Here is a 22,052-nt window from a genome sequence, read left to right on the forward strand (position 1 = left end):
AGTCGAAGGCTTTCATGGCCGGCATCCATAGTTTTTTGTGGGTTTTTCGGGCTATGTGGCCATGTTCTAGCAGAGTTTCTTTCTGACGTTTCGCCAGCATCTGTGGCTGGCATCTTCACAAGTATTACTTTCAAATTGTCTAAAGCAGGAATAGGAAAAGCATTGCCTGTACCCTTTTCCTCTTTTCTTAAGATTTTCTTAACACCGCACCTGACTGTCCACCAATTGATCGGCTGCAAAGTGCACCATGTAAAACAGTGCTGGGAATTATTGACTCCATTAAAATGTCTGCACTCATTTTGGTTACAGTGCTCCAAGGAGTATCTTTCCTAGCACAAAATGTGCTGGTATTTTCGGAGAGGTTTTCTATAGCATCTATGGCTGTAATTTTTGTTTTGGGCATCTCTGGTCTTGGAAACAGGGCCAGCTCTGGTTAGTACTTGGACAGGAGACGGCTGACAAATACATCCTTGTCTCTTTTTCCTCCTCCCGATCCGGCTGTGCCTGTTGTACCCTCTGACTTGGCTGTGACGTTCCTTGACAAACAACTGGTTAATCATCCATGGGCACAAACTCAACCCCATCTCTGTTTTTCTTGAGGTTCCTCATCACTCTGGTATGGAATCCATTCAAGTTTTTATACAAACAAGAAAGGAGTAAAGTCTGGCTTTGGAGGGGAGGAAATGTTTACTTAAACTTTGTCATGGTAGTTCTGCTGATTAGAACATGGGAAAGTTGGAAGCGAACTGTTCACCTTACATGAATGTTGCTGTACTCTGCTACCTCTCACCTTTTCTCCTCTGCTCAAGATGGAGCCTACCATATACTATAAGTCAACCTCATTTATAAATTATGGTCAGGTTTCAGGGCCAAAATTATGGATTTTGATGTGACCCACGGATAGGTTGAGGGTAAAAATTAGGGGCATATGGCAAAGGATGTAAAGGATGGAACAAAGGAAAACGATGCCAGAGAGCTTAGAAAATCTCAGCAGGCATAACTGTTTGTGTTCATCTGAAAGGCGGGTGGTTTTAGTTAAGTGCTCCCAGGTTGGACTATATTGTTGCCTTTTGCCACTCTACTCAGAAGAAGTGATGGCTCCTTTATTATTATTATTATTATTATTATTATTAGAGTTGAAATATAGTACTTACATTGACCCGTGAATAACTCGATCCACCCGCTAAACTACTTTGTTGCCCTCAGGTGTTGCGGAGGACACTGCCATCGTTGTTGAATCAAGGGTCAGCTCTCCTCCACTCAACCTCTGTGCATGGCATGGGAGGCTGCCCAGTTCCAAGACTTCAAAATGATTTTGGCCAATTATCCATGGTTTCATCCTATGGAATCCTGGGATTGCATTTTAGGGAGGGCATTTCAGTCTCTGACCAAATCACAAATCCCAGGATTCCATAGGATGCAACTGTGGTAGTTAAAATGGTAGTAACAGATCCATAATTATGTTAGCGTGAATTGGCTCAAAAAGTACAAACGCTTTGGGCCCTTGAGATGGTTTGGATTAAAATGCCCCAAATCCTCCATTTTTAGCTGTGGGGCCTTGGAAGGCCAAAGCACCCAAAGAGCCAAAGATTGTTCGCCAGTAGCTTCTCTGAAGGTGGGAAGCATTAAAAATGGACTTTGTTGTTGTTCTTGTGTGCCTTCAAGTCATTTCTGACTTATGGCGACCCTAAGCCAAACCATCATGGGGTTTTCTTGGCAAGATTTGTTCAGAGGAGGTTTGCCATTGCCTTCCCCTGAGGCTGAGAGAGTGTGACTTGCCCAAGATGGGTTCCCTTGGCCAAGCAGGGATTCGAACCCTGGTCTCCAGAGTTATAGTCCAATACTCTAACTACTAACAAATGCTGGTTCCTGTGCTGATCTGTTTATAACTTGGAGAGCTGACTCCTTTGACAAGTGCAAATTCATCTCTGGTTTTTCTTTTGCAAGAAAGTGGAAACAGATAATGTAAAGGACCTTTTTATTTAAAGGCTACAAATATCAAGCCAGTTTTGAGTATGTTGATGAAATGTATCTTTTCTTCATTGTTCTTCCCTATAGTCTTTAGTTTCTCAAAAGGGAAATGGAAACAAACTTGTCCCGCTGACTATTGTAACTGGTTTCCTGAAAGAAGCCTTTTTGTTTTGCACGCCACTCTGTGTGTGTGTATCGCATGCAGCTAGGAAAATAATGATGATAATGATAGTGATATTAATGACAACAACAACAATAGCAATTCAGTAAGCGTCTGCCCAAGCTTTGCTCATTTTGTGGTTAAAGCGAGCGGAAGCGTGTGTCAGCACAAAAATGGGACTTTTGGTAAAGCAAATAGGATCTTACAGGAAATGACATAGATGCAAGTCTTATTTTGCCGCACTTGCTTCCCTTTAAATTTAAATTGTGACATTTACTAGAAAGGAAGCAAATTCCTGGAATATGAGAATAAAGGTTAGAAGCTGAAAGACGGCATTCATTTAAAAACACGCACCGACACACACACACACACACACACACACACACACACACACACACACACAGAGTACAGTCTTGCCTTGAAAGGTTTGGCACAATATTTAGGGGAGAAAAATGCTCCTGATCTTAGATGTGTTTCCACACTTGTCCCTAAGATGCTTATGAGCATCATTGGAGTCACACAAAGTGTCATCTGTCCAGTTGGTCCTGGACATGCGGAGACCACATGAGATGGGAACAGCTTTTGGAAGGTCTTGCTTATATATATATATATATATATATATATATATATATATACATACACACACACACACACACACACACACCTCTAGATCGTGTGTGTGTGTTTGTGTGTGTTTGGCACTCTGAAGCACAAACTCTTCTCTTAAACACACAGCTCTCCAGCCCTCCTAGACAGGTTTGGCTTGAAATCGTGTGGGATGCAGGTTCCATTTTAAGAAGCTGTGGGGGAGACCGGGCAGGATGCCCTTGGTACACTGTACTCACTACTGCTGCTTGTATTTCTAAAAAGATCCTAAGGTACTGCTTTATACTGAGTTACACCATTCATCTATTTCACTTACATGCCACCTTCCTTCCAGCGTGGGACCCAAGGGGGCTTACAAAAATAATGTACAGCCAGCCCTCCATATAGCCACTGCTTGAAAGTATTTTAAAAATATATAAATTCCAAAAAGCACACCTTGACATTGCCATTTTATATAACTGACACTATTTTACGGTGCCATTGTTTTTAATAGGCCTTGAGCACCCACGGATTTTGTTATTCATGGAGGTCCTAGAACCAAACCTCAGCAGATACCAAGGGCCCACTGTATAGTTAGACCTCTGAATCTATGCAGTCTGTATCCATATATTCAACCATTCACAGGTTCAAAATATTCATACAACAAACAAACAAAATCCCAAAAGCAAAGCTTCATTTTGCCATTTGATATAAGGGACACCATTTTACTCCGCCACTGTATGTAATGGGACTTGAGTATCCATGGATTTTGGCATCCAGGGGTAGTCCTGGAACCAAACCCCGGCAGATACCAAGGGCCCACTGTACTAAAACGTAATAAAATTTTAAACACAATTAAAAATAATCACATTAAGATGACAGTTATGAACAGCATAAAAAATTAAAAACTTGGAAAAGTTACAAATAAAGCAAGCCCTGCACCTAACTTTAAGAAGACTCCTTGCAAGCAATTGCACATTGGAAGCCAGCTTGAACAAAATAGGTTGGAAATGAGTCGAAGGCACGCAATGAATTTGGCTGCATCTCTGGTTCTTGTTCATTGAAAAGCTGTATTCACACCAGTCATGCAACTCTAAGCATTGTGTATTTCTAACTTTTAATCCGTTTGGAGTCAAGAGGTGGAGTATCCTGTCCTTAATCAAAACTAGACAAAATCACAAGTTATGACATGGTTGCTTATGGATTGGGCTGCTAGCACTGTTTTGGAGTTGGTGCTGTTTTTCACGGTGGGTGCAATTCCAAAACAAAGGGCTTTATTTGTGGGTGAGAGGTGTGAACCTGCCATTTGAAAGGGATGTGTGTGGAAATTGGCAAGGCATATATAAAATTTATATGGTAAAATACAACGGAACATAAACAGATGTGCAGATGAATTCCCGATAGCACTGACATTTACATTTCCAGACCATTGTTTAGGCTATAGTTGTCTGAAGGGCTTAATTTTGAACAAGACAGGTAATGGTGCTAGGTCAGTTATTCAGCAGCAAAAAATGAACCAAACCAAGAAAGAAACTTGTTAAAAATGCAAAATTGGGGTACAGGAGGACTGTTGGCAGCTCAGAATGTGATTGTTGCAGATTGTTGCAGCTCTTTAAAAGAGACAGGGGGGAAAACCTGGTATTGAATGTACTGGGTTAAATGGGTTTATTGGTAATCCCCTTGCAAACTGCACTGAGTGCAGTCAGGGCAAGCATGAATGCCATGAAAATAACTGGGTTATTTTTGTAGCGTGAACACATACTCTCAGCCTCAGAAAACCCCATGATATGTCCGCCCTAGGGTCACCATAAATTGGAAATGGCCTGAAGGCGCACAAGAAATTGGACTGTATCACTGGTTATTGTTTGTTGAAAAGCTGTATTCACGCCAGTCAGGCAACCCTGAGTATTGTGTATTTCTAACTATTAATCTGTTTTAAGCCACGAGTGTAGTGTCCTGTCCTTAATCAAACTTGACCAGGTTGGCAACTGTCAGCCAGAGGACATTTTCCTTAGCTGCCCATAGACTGTGGAATGGCCTGCCAGAAGAGATTCGACAGTCGAAGGTGCTGTCTGAATTCAAAACAGCATTAAAAACCAATCTCTTATGGCAGGCTTATCTAGCTGATTTTTAACTTGTGAATTTTAAATGTGGATTGTTTTAATATGTGTATATCTTGCCCCTTTAAACTATATGCATGTCCTTTTAAATTGATGTGTATTTTAATTGCTGTGTTTTAATTGATGTGGTGCGTCTGTTCATTGTTGTTGTTCCCCACCTTGACCCATGGGGAGAGGCAGGTAAGAAATAAATTATTATTATTATTATTATTATTATTATTGGCAAAATCACTAATAATAATAATAATAATAATAAATTTATATCCCGCCTCTCTGTGCAACACAACCGGGGCGGTTTACACATCAAAACAATACAGACATGGTTATGACATCCCCCCCCCACCACCCTTGATGTGGGCTACTTGTACCTTGTGTTATACAGCATCAGCTTTATCAGCATCGGCTGATTTGTGCAGTCCGGTTTGAAACTTGCGTTTGCGACCGGTTTGGACTAACATGCAACGGCAGCCCTGCGATTTCTTTTTTCTAGCAGAACCATCGCTGCCTTCCCATGGGCGACGGGAGGAGGATGCGAGCTCCATTTGCTGACGTCTTTGGGTTTCTGTTGAAGTCATTAGGGGAGAGTGTTAATTGCATATTTCCTCTGCACCCCAGGTCCCCTGGGACCATTGGCGAAGGTGGCTGGGGGAGGATGGAGGAGGATGGAGCAGCAGCTGGGAAGGAGCTGAATAAAATCAAAGATCATTTTGCAGCTTTGGCTGGACCAATGTTTCATATCAGCGCAATGAGATACCTTCAGGTGCAAGATCTAAAGGCAGGGGTAGCTGTGTAGACAAGAGTCCAAAACAGATTGCAGAAATAATCCAATCTGAGACCACTTTAACTGCCCTAGCTCTATGCTAGGGAATCCTGGGGAGTGTAATTTATTGTGGTCCCAGAGCTCTCTGACAGAGAAGGCTCAATGTCTCACAAAACTCCAGTTCCCAGAATTTCCTAGCATTGAGCCAGGGCAGTTAAGGCAGTCCCAAACTGGATTATTTCTGCAGTGTTCCCAAATGACCAAGATAGGTCTCTGCCCCAACTCTTCTTTTGGTCAGGGCTGGGGAAACTTTGGCCTTCCATGGTTGGGTTTCAGTTCTTATCAGGCCCAGCCAACTTGGCTAATGATCAGAGATGATGAGAGTACTAGTATCTTTACATCTGATGGCCCATGCACTTGTACAGCCCTACCTCTGCAAGCCCTGCTTTTGGTGATGGAAACCAAAACCTATCTGTGGAAACAGAAAGTGCACTTTTGTAGGAGCATGTTTTTTTAAAGTATTTATGGAATTGCAGAGGGGATTTCCCCCCCTTTATTATTCAAAGGATGAGTATTCAGTCTGGAATCCAAGGATCCACAGCTTTGGAAATCCTTGAGGATTTTTCAATTACAGGGAGCATAGGAGGATGTGCGCTTCTCAACTATGATATCACTCAGCTCCTTCTCTGTAAGACTTTCGTGAGGCCTGCAATGTAACAATGGATAGAGAATAAATCTGTTTCTGACTTATAACAAACCTAAGATGAAACTATCATGGATTTTTCTTGGCGAGATTTGATCAGAAGGGGTTTGCCGTTGCCGTCTTCTGAGGCTGAAAGAGTGTGACTTGCCTAATCTCATCCAGTGGGTTTCCATGGCCAAGTGAAGATTTGAACCCTGTTCCCCAGAGTCCTAGTTGAACACTGAAACCACTACACTACACAGGCTCTTAGTTACAGGCAGAAATTTGACAATGTGTGTGAGTGCTATGTTCAGAATAGTAAAATCTGTATTCAAACTAAGCTTAAATGATGTAGACTTTATGTTAAAGTGGCCTTGCCTTCCTAGAAAATGTAAACTTTAAGACTGCAAATCTCAGAATGGAAGCTGTGGTCCCCAAAAATAATTTGGACCACCTCTGACCCACAGAAGGCCAAGTGCAGTGATTTGGGAATTGGACTAGGACACTGGGAGACAAACATCTCAATCCCAGTTCAGGCATGGAAACCCACTGGGTGATCGTGGGCAAGTCACACACTCTCAGCCTCAGAGGATGGCAATGGCAAGCCGCCTCTGAACCAAACGTGCCAAGAAACCCCTATGATAGGTTTGCCTTAGGGTCGCCATAGGTCAGAAACAACTTCAAGGCATGCAACAACAAGAAGTGATTTGAAGGCAGGCGACAACAAGAAGTGACCCTGGAGATGGACTTTCTGGGGTTTATTGTTGTTATGCATTGTCAAGTTAGCGTTGATTCATGGCGACCCTATGAATGGCAGAACTCCATGGATCCTGTTATCAAGTTTTCCATGAAATTCTAGTGTCCTTTGTTTGCAGATTTGTTTGCAGGATTAATTCCCATTATTCATAATTATTAGAAACTTTTGCAAAACGTTTTAAAGATCATAAACACAGTTGTATTTCAACAGTGAGTGGTGAGATGGAGGAGAAACATTTGAAGCCCCAAGGATGGATGGATGGATGGATGGATGGATGGATGGATGGATGGATGGGTGGGTTGTTTGGGGTGGGGAAAAACATTGTAAAGAAAAGAAGGGAACAAACAATGGCTCTTTGTTTCAAAGGAATTAATTAGCGTATTTGCAAACAGGTTTCTGGAGTTGGCTATAGTTTATTGTATCAGTGTGTGAACAGATGTGATTCATGCGCAGGAATTCAGAGTTCTCTCCAGGGAACTATTTTGAATTCAGTTCTTACACTGTACAATAGACTGTTTTTCTCTTATGGCCTATGGTACAGAGTACTACCATTCTGAAATTGGCTTGACGTGAGTGTGTATGTGTGATACAGAGAGAAAGCACATAGCATTGCTGTGTTTGGGGTAAATGAGATGATGAGACTTATTTGGACAAGATATGAAGTTTCTCGGTTTCTTTAACAATGCTGGTTTGGTCCAAGGGAGCTGGCCACAAAGAATTTTGTGGCATCTTAATATTTGACGGGTTTATTATGGTAGAAGCCTTGGTGGAATGTAGTCTTTGTTTCATCAGATGCATGAGGTTTTCCCCAAGTGGCATATGGCTGGGGTGGGCAGACTTTGTGAAAACATTGTGGTCAAAGGAAAATGAAATGCAGAACAGTGCTGAAAGAAATGCAAACCAGTAAAGGGAGGGATGGACAATCCTAGCATTTGGGGCAATCATCATCATCATCATCAAACAGGGATATGTGGCTCCCTAAGGTCTCCTAGGGGGCTAAATGCAGCCTCCATCTTTCCACAGTTGTCAGCCCCCTGGAGTAAAGGGAGGAGAATGTAAGGAAACTGGTTGCAAAGATAGAGAACTAAGGTCATTCCACATATTGACTTGAATGTGGAAATATTGTGAGAAGTGGAGATTTTTGTCCGCTGTTGCTTACGCACTTCTTTTATCTGTGCTTGTTTGTTGGCATATTGCTTTCAAGGAATCTCTCTCTCTTTCTCTCTGGATTTTGTGATGGATTTTTATTGTGGTGAGATGCTTTGTGTCTAGTGGTCTTATCAAAAAGCAAATTGGAACGGAATGCAGATGCATAGCATTTTCGGTTTCGTGGGGCTTTTCATGCTCTATCTAGTTCCAGTTCTTTCAACTATAGTATAGGGTAAATAAGTACTATTATTCCACTTTGGTGGGGGAAGAGAAGGGTGAGAAAGAGTAGTTTGTCTACAGCTACTAGTGTTCAAGGCAGAGGTGGGATTTGAATCTGCATCTTCTCCATTAATCCGTTAGTCCCAGAGCCACTGCATCATGCCATCTTTTCATGTAATAATTATGAACACTAATAGTAATAATGAAAACTAATGTTGTGTATTAGTTAGAGTTATAGCCCACTTTTCCTCCAGTGAGCTCAATGCAGTGCACATGGTTCTCTTCTTCCTAGATTATATGTATATGCTGCCTTTCTCCTAAATTGGACCAAGGCGGCTATGAGATAAGATCAGGTTTTATGGCCGAATGCCTTCTTGGTCCCGGTTTCCCCAAATCCAGCACTTTAATCCCTGATAAATAAATCCACTTATTAAACAAGGTATATACAGATGAATCCATAACCTGGATGAATTTCAACTCTTAAGGTATTTCATATATAATGCAGGTTGAATCTCCCTTATCCAAAATGCTTGGGACTAGAAGTATTTTTGGTTTTCTGATTTTGAAATATTTGGATATAAATGTTGAGATACCTTGGAGATGGGACCCAAATATAAATGCAACATTCATTTACGTTTTTATACACCTTGGATACCTAGCCTGGAGGTAATTTTATACATAATGTTTTTAATAATGTTGTTCATGAAACAAAGTTTGAGTACACTGAATTTATCAGAAGACAAAGGCATCACTATCTCAGCCATTTCAGAAATCTGGATAAGGCAGACTCAACCTGTACTTCGTTTTGTTCTCTAAATAACTGTACTTCTTTTGCTTGTAGTGGTATCTTCTGCTTAAAAGCCCTTGTCCTTTAAAGCATTTTAAACTACCGTTGCAACATCTGAGCTGAAATCCTGTTGCATCATCTGGACTTGCACATTTCAGGGGGCTTGCTTTCATAGTCCCCCGCTTCGACTTGGTTTCTTTTGACTCTTCGGTTGCGCAGACATTCTGTGTTGCTGTGACCCTTTTTCGAGACTGTTAAATAAATAGCTCAGCTTCGTTGCAATTCAAACAAGTCATCGTGAAACTATGAATAAGATCAGCGGGAAAGGAGAGGGGGGTGGCGTGAAGCGTCAGAACAGATTGGGAAACCACAATTTAGTATGACTTCCTCCTTGTTTTTGGGAACTTCCCATTCCATTAAGCAGGACTATTCTTTGGAATAATAATAATCACATAGAGATACTCTGTTAAACAGGCCGGTAGCACTTTTTGGTGTACCTCTGGCTTTAATGCATTCCCTCCTTTAAATGCTTCTCAAAGTTTTCATGGACCACTTGAAAACTGGCCTAGTGGACAGATGCTTTTTGTTCTACCAAACAAAGCACATACTTTATTTTAATAACTGCAGCTTTGCCTTTGGCAAGTATATCCGAGAGAAGAGACTGCATTAGCAATGTATTATGACAATTATAGCACCTTCAGCTCTTGTTGCCCTATTCATTTACCTGGTCCTGGTCAGTTTTCGGCTTACAGTGACCCTAAGGTGACACTATCACAGGGTTTTCTTGGTGCGGTTTGCCATTGCCATCCTCTGAGGCTGAGAGATTGTGACTTGCCTAGGGTCACCCCACGGTTTGCACAGCTGAGCGGGGATTTGAACCCTCTTCTCCAGAGACATAGTCTAATGCTGAGACCGCTACACCACACTGGCTCCCGGGTTAGAAAATGTATTTAGACTGATTTGTCGTCTACCTTGAGAACCCTTACATAAACTGTTTTAAATAAATTAGTAACGGTGGTTTAGCTACATCTAGGAATCAATATGCAGAGAGATCTTGTAGCATCTTTGAGACTAACTGAAAGAAAGAAGTTGGTAGCATGAGCTTGCGTAGACTTCAATCTGCTCCCTCAGATGCATTTGGCAGAGTGAACTCAGACCCATTTGGATTCCACCAAATGCATCTGAGGAAGTAGACTTAAGTCTGCGAACGCTCAGGTTGCCAACTTCTTTCTTTTTGTTAGTCTCAAAGAAGCTACAAGCTCTCTCTCTGCACACTGGTTCCACAGACTAACATGGCTATATCTTTGCATTCCCATCTAATGTGTGACATTTTAATTTTCGATTTAGAAACCACTTAAAACCAATCGTCTCCCTCACTGCAATATCTTTGCTGTAACAAGTAATGTTACTTATTACTCTAAGTCATGACATTCCCAGCATTTGTGACATTTATTTTTTTAAAGAAATGCATTTTTTGGCCTCTGATTCTTGGAGGTCTTTATTGAATATTAGACATGTTTCAGGAATGCTTTACTTGTGTATTCCCAGATAGCTCCTGTGGCCAATTCCAGCTCTGAGAGTATATGAGTTTTATGATTCTGACCTTCGATGCACTGAAAAGCAAAGGATTTATCATGCATTCTTTCCAAAATTCAGGTGTAAAAGTACTGTATAAAACAATTCAGAGGAGTTTTTTAACTTCAGACTTGGAGGAAGAAGGGTATACATAATCCCATTTGCAAATGTTTTCTTGTAGGCTGGGTGTCGTGGAGTGTGTCATATGTCGTGCTTTCATTCCAGCTGATATGAAAGTGCCCCAGCAATTGCAAAAGAATGACTGAGACTGTAATGAGTGGTTTTGCAACTGTGACATGGGAATAACCTGGCATTCTCCACCTGATGTTTCAGCTGTGATCCCTTCCAGTCAGATGTCACAGTCATCCATATTCTGACTAATCTCCTGGTTAGACTACTGCAATGTGCGGTCCTTGTGACACTGGCGAAGATTTCTCAGTTGGTTGCAAAACACTTCTAGCTGGGACTGGCTATATCAGCCAAATGATGAAGAGATCTGTTGTGCATGTCGTGCTTTGATTAATAGAAAAATCCTTCTTCAGGTCTCTTGCAAATTTGTAAATGGCTTTAGGAGCACAGCCTGTGCTTTGCTGTGGGATTGTTTGGTTGGAGTGGGAATGAAATTGTCACTTTTTTATTCTCAGACTGAATGACTGAATACTGGGTAAATCATGATCTCCCCCTTCTTACGTTCCTTGGAAACTATTACAGTCATACTGTTTTAGTAATCCACATACCATCTCTGTAATGCAGTCTTTCCCATACTGATGCTGCCTAGAACCTCAGCACTACAATTCCCAGGATCCCCAGGCAGTACTGCCAATGGATTCTCTGGTGCAGAGGGGAGATATTGTGGTTATCTTGGAAGCCTTAAATGACTGAGGGAAGATTTATTTTTATTGTGTCTTTTGCTATTGAGATAGTGAGCATTATGCCTGGGTGCAATTTTCCTTTAGGGCTCCTCCACTTTTGGAACAGTGCTCTTATAACAGGTGTCACTTGCATGAACCTTTGCAAATTATTTTGGTGACAGAGTGAGACATTTGTTTCCCTGGACATTTTAAAGTGATTGGTCTGCCCTACTGTATTTTTATTGCTTTTTAAATGCCATTTTTTTAAAAAAATGTGCCTTTTTTGTATGTGTGTGTCCCATCTTTTGAAGAGTAGTGGAACAGAGCTGTTTGTCTCTTTTGGAATACCTTCGAAATAAGGGCAGTGATTCAGACTGGATGGCAGCTCGGATGCAAGCAAAGAAAGAGAGCATGGCTAATGTAGATCAGCCAAGGGATGTATCCTGTTTGCCATCTGGTCTGATTTTGTGGGATGTTTTGCAGTGATTAAAGCCAGAGGATGTGGGCAAAATGCCTGCCTCTGGGATGCCACCTATGCATGAAAAGTCTGATCTACTTGGGATTATTATACATGACAGAAGGAGGCATTAGATGCGTCTTTCAGTGCCAACAGACAAATGCGGTGGAAAATAATAACAATAGCAACTACATATAGTATATTAAAAATTAAAAGTGGGTACTGGATGCATGCCAGGGACAGACACAAAGACAAATAAATGGGTCCTAGAGCAAATCAAGACAGTGTAACTGGAGAGGAAAAGAGGATAATGCTTGGAAAAGTGGAAGGCAGTAGGCAATGAGGAAGACTGTATTACAGGTGAACAGACTCAGTCAAGAAAACCATGACCCTGAGTTTGCATGATTTTAACAGGGCTGTTAAAAAGACGGTATCGTGGAGGTCTCTCACTCATAGCATCCCTGAAGTCCTGACTTGATGGCAGTGAACAACAACAGCATTTGGATTGCAGACTGGGATTAGATTCATCTTGTTGGTCTGGGATGTTTGAAGACAAGAGGTATAGAGGGCTACAAAACATGAGGCACTAGAGCTCCCTGGCTGAGAATTCCAAGTGCCTCACCCTGAACTGAAAAATCCTCGGATTTCATAATGTGGAACCACAGTAGTTAAAGTGGAATCATAGTGCTATAACTGTATAGTGTGATATGACCCCTATTCATAGCTGGCACTTTATTTCTTCATTTCCTTAAGAAAAGTTCCATAGAACCAACCAAATAAACACAAAATAGACAGAATTCTGTGTCTCAGTCTAACAGAATGGAATTCGGAGACATAGCCATGTAAGTCTGGAATATCTGTATGCAAAGGGATCTTGCAGCACCTCTGAAACCAGCTGTGCAAAAGACAATGTAGCATAGACTTGGCTGGGTCTGAGGAAGTAGACCCAAGTCTGTGAAAGCTAATGCTACAACTTCTATGAAACCTTATGCTACAACTTCTTTTATACTGTTCATCTCAAAGGTGATACAAGATGCCTTGCATAATAGTCATCTTGGAAAGTTTGCTTTTTGTGGCTTGGCCAAGTGTTTGCACAAAGCAGGCCCACTTTCCCAGAAGAATCCACTGGCTGGCTGGCACCTGGCCTTTACCTTCTCCAATTTTTTCCAGTGGTATGAAGTTTCAGAATCTGGGAGCTACTTTTTCGATTTTCCAAAATCTCCTGGTACAGTGGTTCCCAACCTTTAGTCCTCCAGATGTTTTGAGACTGCAGTTAGCATAATTCCTGACTGTTGGCCAACTTTGGGGCTTCTGGGATCTGAAGTCCAAAACAAAGGGAGGACCAAAGGTTGACAATCGCTGCCCTGGAGCAATGCATGTCAGGGGCATTATGGGAAATGAAATGGTACTGTCTGACTCCTTTGGCTGATTCAGAATGCTGTTGCTGATGAGCAAACCGGCTTTTCCCCCCCCAGAACATTGTTGCTCTTGGCTCATATTGCATAGAACTTAGTATGACACAGAGTTCACACCAGTACCACTCAAGCTTCTGTTTTCTTCAAACTATGAATGAAATCATCAACAATAACCTGGGCAATCTCATGCACATTTCTCAATCTGTTATGAAACGAATGTGCAAGACCTGTGCAGGGCAGTGGATGGCCAGGGTTCTTGCGGGTATCTCATTCATAAGGCAACCATCAAAGTCAGCTTGAGGGTAAATAACCACTGTTTTGGAAAACACTCCTGCAGTGCCTATGGGTTGCTTATTTAGCCAGCGCCATGATTCATGCTGATTGGCATTGCCATTCCCAGGCACCAGACCTAGCTTTTGTGCATCGAGAAGAACTCATGACTTAGTCGGCAGATTTTCCTTCGGCTTGAGCTGTTTCCTGGCACATGATCCAACTCAGCATCGCTTCGCAAGGGCACAGGAGTGGGGGAGTGCATTGAATCATTTCCCACATCTCCTCTGTGAGCGGGGGCTTAAAGTATGGTTTTGGGGCTCCACCAAGTGGCTGTGTCATCCTCCGATCTGAGAGATGTGGGATGGCGAGACTCACACAAAAATACCTCTTTTCAGAATGAGTAATGATGAAGCATGGAATTTGCAGCCACACAATGTGGGGATGGCATCTTCCTTTTAGACGGCTTTTGTCAGGGGATAATAGAGATTTCGGGAGCCAGCGTGGCACAGTGGTTTGAATGTTGGACTCAGATGCTGGAAGATCAGGGTTTGGTTGCCCACTTGGCCACGGAAATCTAGGTGAGCTTGGGCAAGTCACACACTCTCAACCTCAGAGGAGAGGGCAAGGGCAAATGGCATTTGAACATATGCCAAGAAAACCCCATGATAGGTTTGCCTTAAGGTCACTGTAAATCCAAAATGGCACACAAGAAAGAGAGATTTGAGGAGGCTGTTAATTCTATAATTCACCTAAGTACAGAATATCCTTATTCAGAAACAATATTCTCCTTTCCAGTGGGCTAAATGTTGGAGGAGATTACTTTTACGTCCTTCAGGTGGGTCTCTTACAGATGTCTGATTGCTTTCTCTGTTCTGCTGTTGTTCAAGGCCCTTGCTTCCACACTTATTTTGCTGTAGTCCCCAGTGACGATTGTGGGCTAGAAATCACTTGGACTTTTGCAAATACATAACTTCCACTATGGAATCAGTTGCACGTTTGTGTCTGATAAGACAAAAACTTTGCATAGTATCTCCTTAGTTCCTGTACACTGTGAAAGTAATACAATGCCACTCTTTCACCGGCTTGTTCACCAATGTGATTTGAGTAGTTCAAATTACATTTATGAGTTTAGAGGGAGTGGTTATCCTTTGTGGGACTCATGCGAAAGTGGAAACTCTTCTCCATCCTCCTGATAGTTTGTGCCTCTTGGTGCTCCCCTGTTTCTTCGACAACATCTCCCAAGGAAAGCAGCTCCTGTGCTTGCTGTACTTGGAAAGCGCTCCTTCTGTGGCTGTACATACTGATCACCAAAGGTGCTTGGGTCTGTGGCTTCCTGTGAGCATGAGATAATTGCTCTCCAGTAGGTAGCACATGACGTGAACTATCAGGAGAAACCCCTGGGACTTCAATCGCAAGTCTGGAATGATATTGTGGGTAAATGAATCAACAGAAGGTTATCAGGCTTCCTGCATCACAGGCCCTTTGTTTGAAGAGAGCAAGGAAGGGGAGGTGCTCTGTTTTCTTTTTCACCAGCACCAATGCAATACGGAAATTTCGGCACAAAAAGTGTCGCTCTAGAAGTACAGTTGAAAAGGGCCTTTGAGCCAGGAAGGAGTGATGCGGCTGCCGAAACAAAGCATACCCCTCAACTCCCCACCCCACCTAACATTGCAAAAACAATAAACACAAAAAATCAACACAAACACACCTCAACCTCTCCAAAGGAGCAATGCAGTATTGTTCTGAGGGTGTATGGGAATTAGTAACACTTCAGGAGAAATTTTTATTTGTATGGAATGATAGTGTTGCAGACGTGAGTGACTTAAAAGTGACACACTTGACATTTAAAACAGGATTGGCGAACCTTTGAATGTTGGATTTCAGCTGCCAAGCAGCTTGGACAATGGTCAAGACTTAAGACCTCTGGTGAACTAAAGGCTTCACATCCCCAGTTCGAAAACATGTCCGCTAACGTTCTACAGAGGAGAACAAGGGAATTTATTTATCCTCCTCTCCACTTTCTTCATTGTCCAGCTCTCACATCCGTACATGGTAATAGGGAAAACTGTGGCTTGTACGATACTAACTTTGGTGCTCAGTTGTATAACTTGACATTTTAGGAGCTTCTCTAATTCTGCTTATATTTAATGTTGATTCTTGTTAATATTTATTGGTTTTGTTGCATCTTGTTGGAATTAACACATTTTGTGTAAAATTACTTTCAGGCTATTGTATAAGGTGTATATGAAACATAAATGAATTTTGTGTTTAGGTTTGTGTGCCATCCCCAAGAGATGTCATTATGTTCATACGCATAAATACAGATATTTCAAAATCCAAAAAAATCTGAAACCTAAAACACTCCAGGTCCCAAGCATTTCCGATAAGGGAGGCTCGACCTATATGTGTATACAGTCAGCCCTGTTTTTGCAGGGGATCCGTTCCGGAACCCTACCTGAAAACGATATTTTGCACGTATTGAAGCCCTATAGGTTTGAATGGGGGTGCGTGCCCCATTTTAATTCCCCCCGTTTGCTCCTCCCGAGTATGCAAGGGTTGCGGATATGAAGTCCGTGCAAACGGCGGGGTAACTGTACACGCTTAAAGTCATGTGTATTAGTTTGAAGATATCAAGAACCTTATCTGTGCATTTCCTACCAGGTCACACTTCTCAGCAGTCAAGCCCTGCTAGAAATACCAAGGTGCTCTTTTTATATTTCACTTTAACCTGGCAGCTTTATTTTTAAAACCTGTGACTCTCACTTCCTTGCAAGGATGTCACAGAGACTCCTGGAGGGTGCGGGTGTTTGCACCGAAGCACAATAAATGCACAAGAAGGTTGCAGATTAGAGCAGCTTCTCCTCTGGTTTCTGCCAAGTGAGTCAAGATTCATCTTTGGAAACCAAAGAGTTGCTGACAGGTTTAATGTCCAGCTATCAGTAGTGTGCTTGATCCTGCCGCTTTGCGACATTAGGAACAAAAGCACAAGGGAACAAACCCAGTGGATCATGTACATGTCACTTGTGTTGCTCACTTACGAATCCCAAATAAACATCAAAGGCTCCTCTCCCAATGTTTGGGTAAGCCTTAGTGACGTTTCTTTCTCATCTTTATTTTTATATCAGTAAGCTTCGTCCTCCTTTAATCAAGGACGTCTTAACACTTACGTTGTCCTTTTTCTGCACAACTCTGGCTACATTCTGCTAATAAATGAAGATTGTTTCCAATAGCCCACATCTTCTGGTGTGGCACCCCTGAACCAGCTGTAATTCTAGTTTGGTTCAGGGGTGCCAAACTAGAAGATGTGGGCTATTCTATATTGACTTTTGTGCAATGCACTAAATATGCTGTTGGGCACAACAGAATTTAACTTCTTCTTGGGAATTTCCACTTTCATTTTCCTCCCCTGTTGGAAAGTGCTAAGTTTGCTCATTGTTTAGCACTGCTAACACACAAACTCTATCTGTCTCCCTCTCCCACTTTAACAATATTTTCTTGCGTTACTTTTTAAAACATTGGTTTGGGCAAATGGTCTGTTCTGAACAAGTGACTTAACCCTCATTATGGTCGTCTTGATGTGCTAAACTCAATCACTTATTAATCTTTCCTCCCCTTTTTATCTTGTTTGTTTTCCCCCTGCAGCCAACTGGGTACATGGAAAACTCAATTTCCTACAGCTCAATTGAAGATGTTCAGCTGCTTTCTTGGGAGAATGCCCCAAAGTATTGTTTACAGCTCACAATCCCTGGAGGGACAGTCTTGTTACAGGTATGGTCAACACAAAAAGAACTGCTTTCTCATTTCTCCTACTGTTTTATTGCTCTAATCTGCTGGTAGTGAGATTACCGAATGCAAGGGTGACCTGAGAACAGTCAGAAGTTTACTGTGACCAGCCTTTATTTGCCAACAGATTTGTCTGGATGAGTGGTGGCATTCAAAACCTGGCTTTGTTGAGGTGCCCTGAGATAAATATCTGTTCATAATATTTCTGGCTAGCAGAGGAAGGATTTGCCATTATATAAAGATGTCGTATATACTCGACTATAAGTCAACCTCATGTATAACTCGGGGGCAGGTTTGGGGGTCTCAATTATGGATTGTGGATAAGTCGAGGGTAAAACTTAGGGGCACGTAACAAGGGCTCTAAAGGACGAAGCAAAGGAAAACAGTGCCAAAAAACTTACAAAATTCCAGCAGGCATAACTATTTGTGTTCACACTAAAGGCTAGAAGGACAAGAGAGTAGAGGGGAGTTAGTACTTCCAGGAGAGATTATACTCTTGCCTTTCACCAGAGGATGGTTCCCTTTTTTATGAGCGTTAAAGTACAGTACTTGCATTGATAAGTCGACTCAGGTTTTGGGGATCAGTTTTTGGATTAAACTTTCTAGACTTATACATGAGTATATACAAGTGTTTTTGTCAACTTAACTAATTTCTGGTAGAGAAGGAGCTGTGAAGACGGAAATGTGGAAGGCTCAAACTGCTTCTAAGGAGAAACTCGCTTTGTACAGAAAATATAGTACATGGTGCACAACTTGTTGCCTTCCCAGTGATTTGGGCTTACTCAGGACTGTCCCTGTCAAACTGGAACAGTCAGAGGGCATGTAAAGGGTTTCTTTCCAAATCCCTCTGCATTCTCATTTATAATCTTTTTCTAGCTTGGATTTTTTTGTAAAGGGAAGGGCTCTTTTTAAGACAAAGAGTCATAAAACAACTCCGAAGTCAAAGCTCTGGGCCAAGCATAAAGAGAATTTGGCAGGGCCGGTAGATGTTTATCAGCAGTGGTCAGCCATGATGTTGTTCTCCTGAAAGCAAATTAATGGCTATCATGAGAAATTGGCACCTCAAAGGAATGCTTTGCTCCACTGTGTTTTCTTTTGAAGATCTGAGGTCATAATATTGTTTCATCCGCAACCAATAATGGAACTGAATGGACGCTAGGCTCCTGCGAATGTTTGTATTGGACCCCTGCCTTCCATGGCCGAATGAGAGCTTTTTGCAAAGTGGCTGGCGTCTCCATACAGACACAATCGCTCCTGTTCTGTTTTCATTTGGAGCCATCACATCTGGATTCGTGACGCGTGACAGATCCTGATGAAAGAGCAAATTTCCCAATGCAAGCAAGTTCCGTTGGATGTAGCCCCAGTGTTTGATGAATCTAGGAGGAAAGCACAAAAATAGAAGCCAGTTACTTGGGGAATTCAGGGGGGAAAGCTATATTTAAAGTCATGACACAGTAAAGAGTGTGTCAGCTTCTGCATCTCTTTTTTTCTGCCCGAAATGTAAGGTAAGGAAGGGGCTGACTCCCATGAGTTTCATGTCAGAGTTCTGTGTGCATCTACAAGTCACAGCTTGTGTGTGCATACAGATTGAGCGGAAAGCTGTGATTTCCTTTTTGATGTTGTTGTTTGTTATTGACCAGAATTCTCTGTCTATAAGATACTTAGGCGGGTTACAGACCGCCATAAGGGACGTCCTTAGGACGTCCCATTTTGAAAAGGGGGCGTCTCTTCCAGATGCCCCTTACCCTGTTACGGACAGAGTCCGTAACAAATGGCGGCGGCTGTTCCACACGGCCGCCGCCATTTTGACGTAACGGATGCTCTGCATCCGCATGTTGCGGCCCGGAAGTGATGCCGCGAGTGCGTGCTTTGTCACTTGTGGCGTCTCTTCCGAGTTGCTGGAAGGAGCGCGATTTTCGCACTCCTTCTTTGCAGCACAGAGGAGTCGCGCGGTTTGGCTGCTGCGACTCCACCGCGCTGCAACTGGCAGCGGCCCAAGACCGCCCCTTTTGGGCGGTCTGTAACGGGCCTTAGTTAAGTATCATTTTTAATTTGCTATCCCCTTTGAGTCCCAGACTTGGATGAAAATTGCTTCCTTAAGTATACTTAATTCAAGCATTCAAGGGTAGCCAGGTTAGCCATAGAGCAAATAAAAAAATCCACTGAACAATTATACTTTTATTGGGCCAACCAAAATGCACAATTACATCTTGCAAGCTTTTGAAGCTCCACTGGCTTCTTCATTAGGCGAGGTGTTAAAAACCATAAAGGAGAATTAAAATGGAAGATGTTAGTCATAAGCCTGCATTTGGCTGTTCTCAGTTCAGATGGTACGGAGGGGTATTACTTACAGGCTGGAACCTCCTCCTTCTGGCCATGTGGTCACTGGGAGATTGTGAAAGTCCAGGAAATTTAACATCCATTAGCCAAACAAAAAAGATGCTTCTTTGTAGCCCAACATGTCTCCATCCTTTGTGAGGTCCAGGCCCCTTTTGTTAGGTGGAGGACACTGCATTTATCAAGAAGTCTTCAGGAAAACTTTAGGTGGTGTTGAAGTAAAACATGCCAATCCAGTCCCAATTTTAGAGGAAAAAATTGCTTTACCTGTGTTGGAGGTAGAAGCTTAGAAACTTTAACTTAGTGGTAGAATGCATCTGAGGATGTAGGCTCATGCTGCCAACTTCTTTTAGTTACTCTCAAAGGTGCTACAAGATTTCTTTAAATACTAGAGCAATGGTGGAGAACCTTTTAGAGACCGAGTGCCCAAACTGCAACCCAAACCCCACTTATTTATCGCAAAGTGCCATGTCCCTCTGGATTTCTAATGACAAACTCTAGTGAAGTCTGTTTTGGGACGATGGTGTGTGTGCCCACAGAGAGGGCTCTGAGTGCCACCTCTGGCACGCGTGCCAGAGGTTTGCCATCACTGTACTAGAGAGATAATCCCTGGTGAACCTTCCGCTGTGCACATTGATTCTGAAATGTGGGAGTGAATTTGTGGGAGACTTGGTCTCTTTTGTAACATGGGGATAACAGCACTAGTTTCTTTGCAGGCTGAGTGTAAAGATTGCAACTCATAATAGCACAATAACACCTGATGTACGTTGGATGTACACCTGATTAATATTTGGAAAAGTTGTATAAGTGTGAACCCTTTTATGAATAATGGTAATACAATATGGAAAGGGAGACCCAGCTTGTGTATCTTTATGCTTCAGAGCTCCTTTAGAAGGAAGAGCGAGGCAGGCAAACATTTTCACCCTTGGACATTTGTTTAAATGTGGGTTCTAAATTTGGCTGCCCTGTTGTGTTGCTATTTTATAAACAGCCTATTCCTGGCAATCAGGTGTACCCAGAAGGAAAAACTAACAGAACAGAAATTCCCGATAAGCACAACAATGGCTGCAGATAATGCGCAGCTTGCTGTTCTTTGAATAAGCACGGCCTTTTCTTTATTTATCACAAGAATCTCCCAGGGAAAACCCAGAATAAAAGTTAGGAATACAATTGTATGTGTGCTTCCTCTCTGCCAGTTTTTTCATCTCTCCCCTCTTCCTCAGCCTTTCCCCTTGTTTGCACCTGTTTCTATTTTAGGCTCAGAAACTGATACCCGCCTTTCTGAGCTCCCTTCCTTTGCATAAATAATACACTTTTCAGGATTACATGAAAAACCTGTAAATCACCATGGTTTGGCCAAAGGAGCGATGCATAGCTTGCTAAATATAGGATTTTATTTCTTTATCATCAAGCTTTTTTAAAAGAAAGAAAGAAAGATGTTCAGATTTCTTATCCAAAACAGAGTAGGAATTGTGCATAACTCACAGTCAAGGACCACTTTGGGCATTTTAAATCTAATTTTCCCTGTATAATTTCATACTATTTTCCCTCTCTCATACACAATGCAAGTCTCAACTCTCAGAACAAAAACTGCATTAAATGATCAATCAAATGTTATAACAAATGCAAGGATCAGCATGACAAAATGTACTTTTTAAGAATCTGGAGGACTAGAAACCTAAGCTCAGAACTTGTAAAAGGTTATTGGTTTGGATGACAACTCCCAGTATTCTGCAGCCAGCCTGGCCATGGGTGAGTGCCAGCTGGTGGATTCTGGCAGTTGTAGTTCAAAAAAGTAACTTGCCCAAGCTCTGTCTGGAGTGATAATGAAAGCAAAAAGAGGGGGAAATGGACATGCAAAACAAGTACAATTGGCCCTCCATTTTTGCGGGGGATCCGTTCCAGGACACACACACCTGCAAAAACAGAGGCTCACGCATATTCAAGCTCCATAGGCTTGAATGGGGTGCGTGCCTGTCCACGCGCCCCATTAAAAATAGTGGAGGTTGCCCCTCTGCAGATTTTCGAGGTCGTGGATCCCAGATCCGCAAGTTAGGAGGGGCAACTGTATTGCTACACTTTCCTAGTTAGTTCCCAATCCCACCAACATTAGTTTGCCAAAATGTTGCAAGCAAAGCACTAGCATTTGGTCTTGCTGCCGCAAGTGTAGA

General features: G+C 42.3%; 1 protein-coding gene across 3 annotated transcripts in view; it reads left to right on the plus strand.

Annotated features, from left to right (window-relative positions):
* The window catches only part of LOC149306009 (C-Maf-inducing protein), a 117,557-nt gene that overhangs the window by 51,616 nt on the left and 43,889 nt on the right, over positions 1-22,052 (plus strand). For all 3 annotated transcript variants that reach the window (XM_089477118.1, XM_089477119.1, XM_089477120.1), the window contains exon 2: positions 17,404-17,529. In XM_089477118.1, the coding sequence (XP_089333244.1) occupies positions 17,404-17,529 (126 nt within the window). The remainder of the gene's footprint in view (positions 1-17,403; positions 17,530-22,052) is intronic.

Source organism: Sceloporus occidentalis, unplaced genomic scaffold (assembly GCF_023333645.1).
Source record: "Sceloporus occidentalis isolate IW3139 unplaced genomic scaffold, rSceOcc1.0.p SCAF_10, whole genome shotgun sequence".
In the NCBI taxonomy this organism is placed as follows: Eukaryota; Metazoa; Chordata; class Lepidosauria; order Squamata; family Phrynosomatidae; genus Sceloporus; species Sceloporus occidentalis.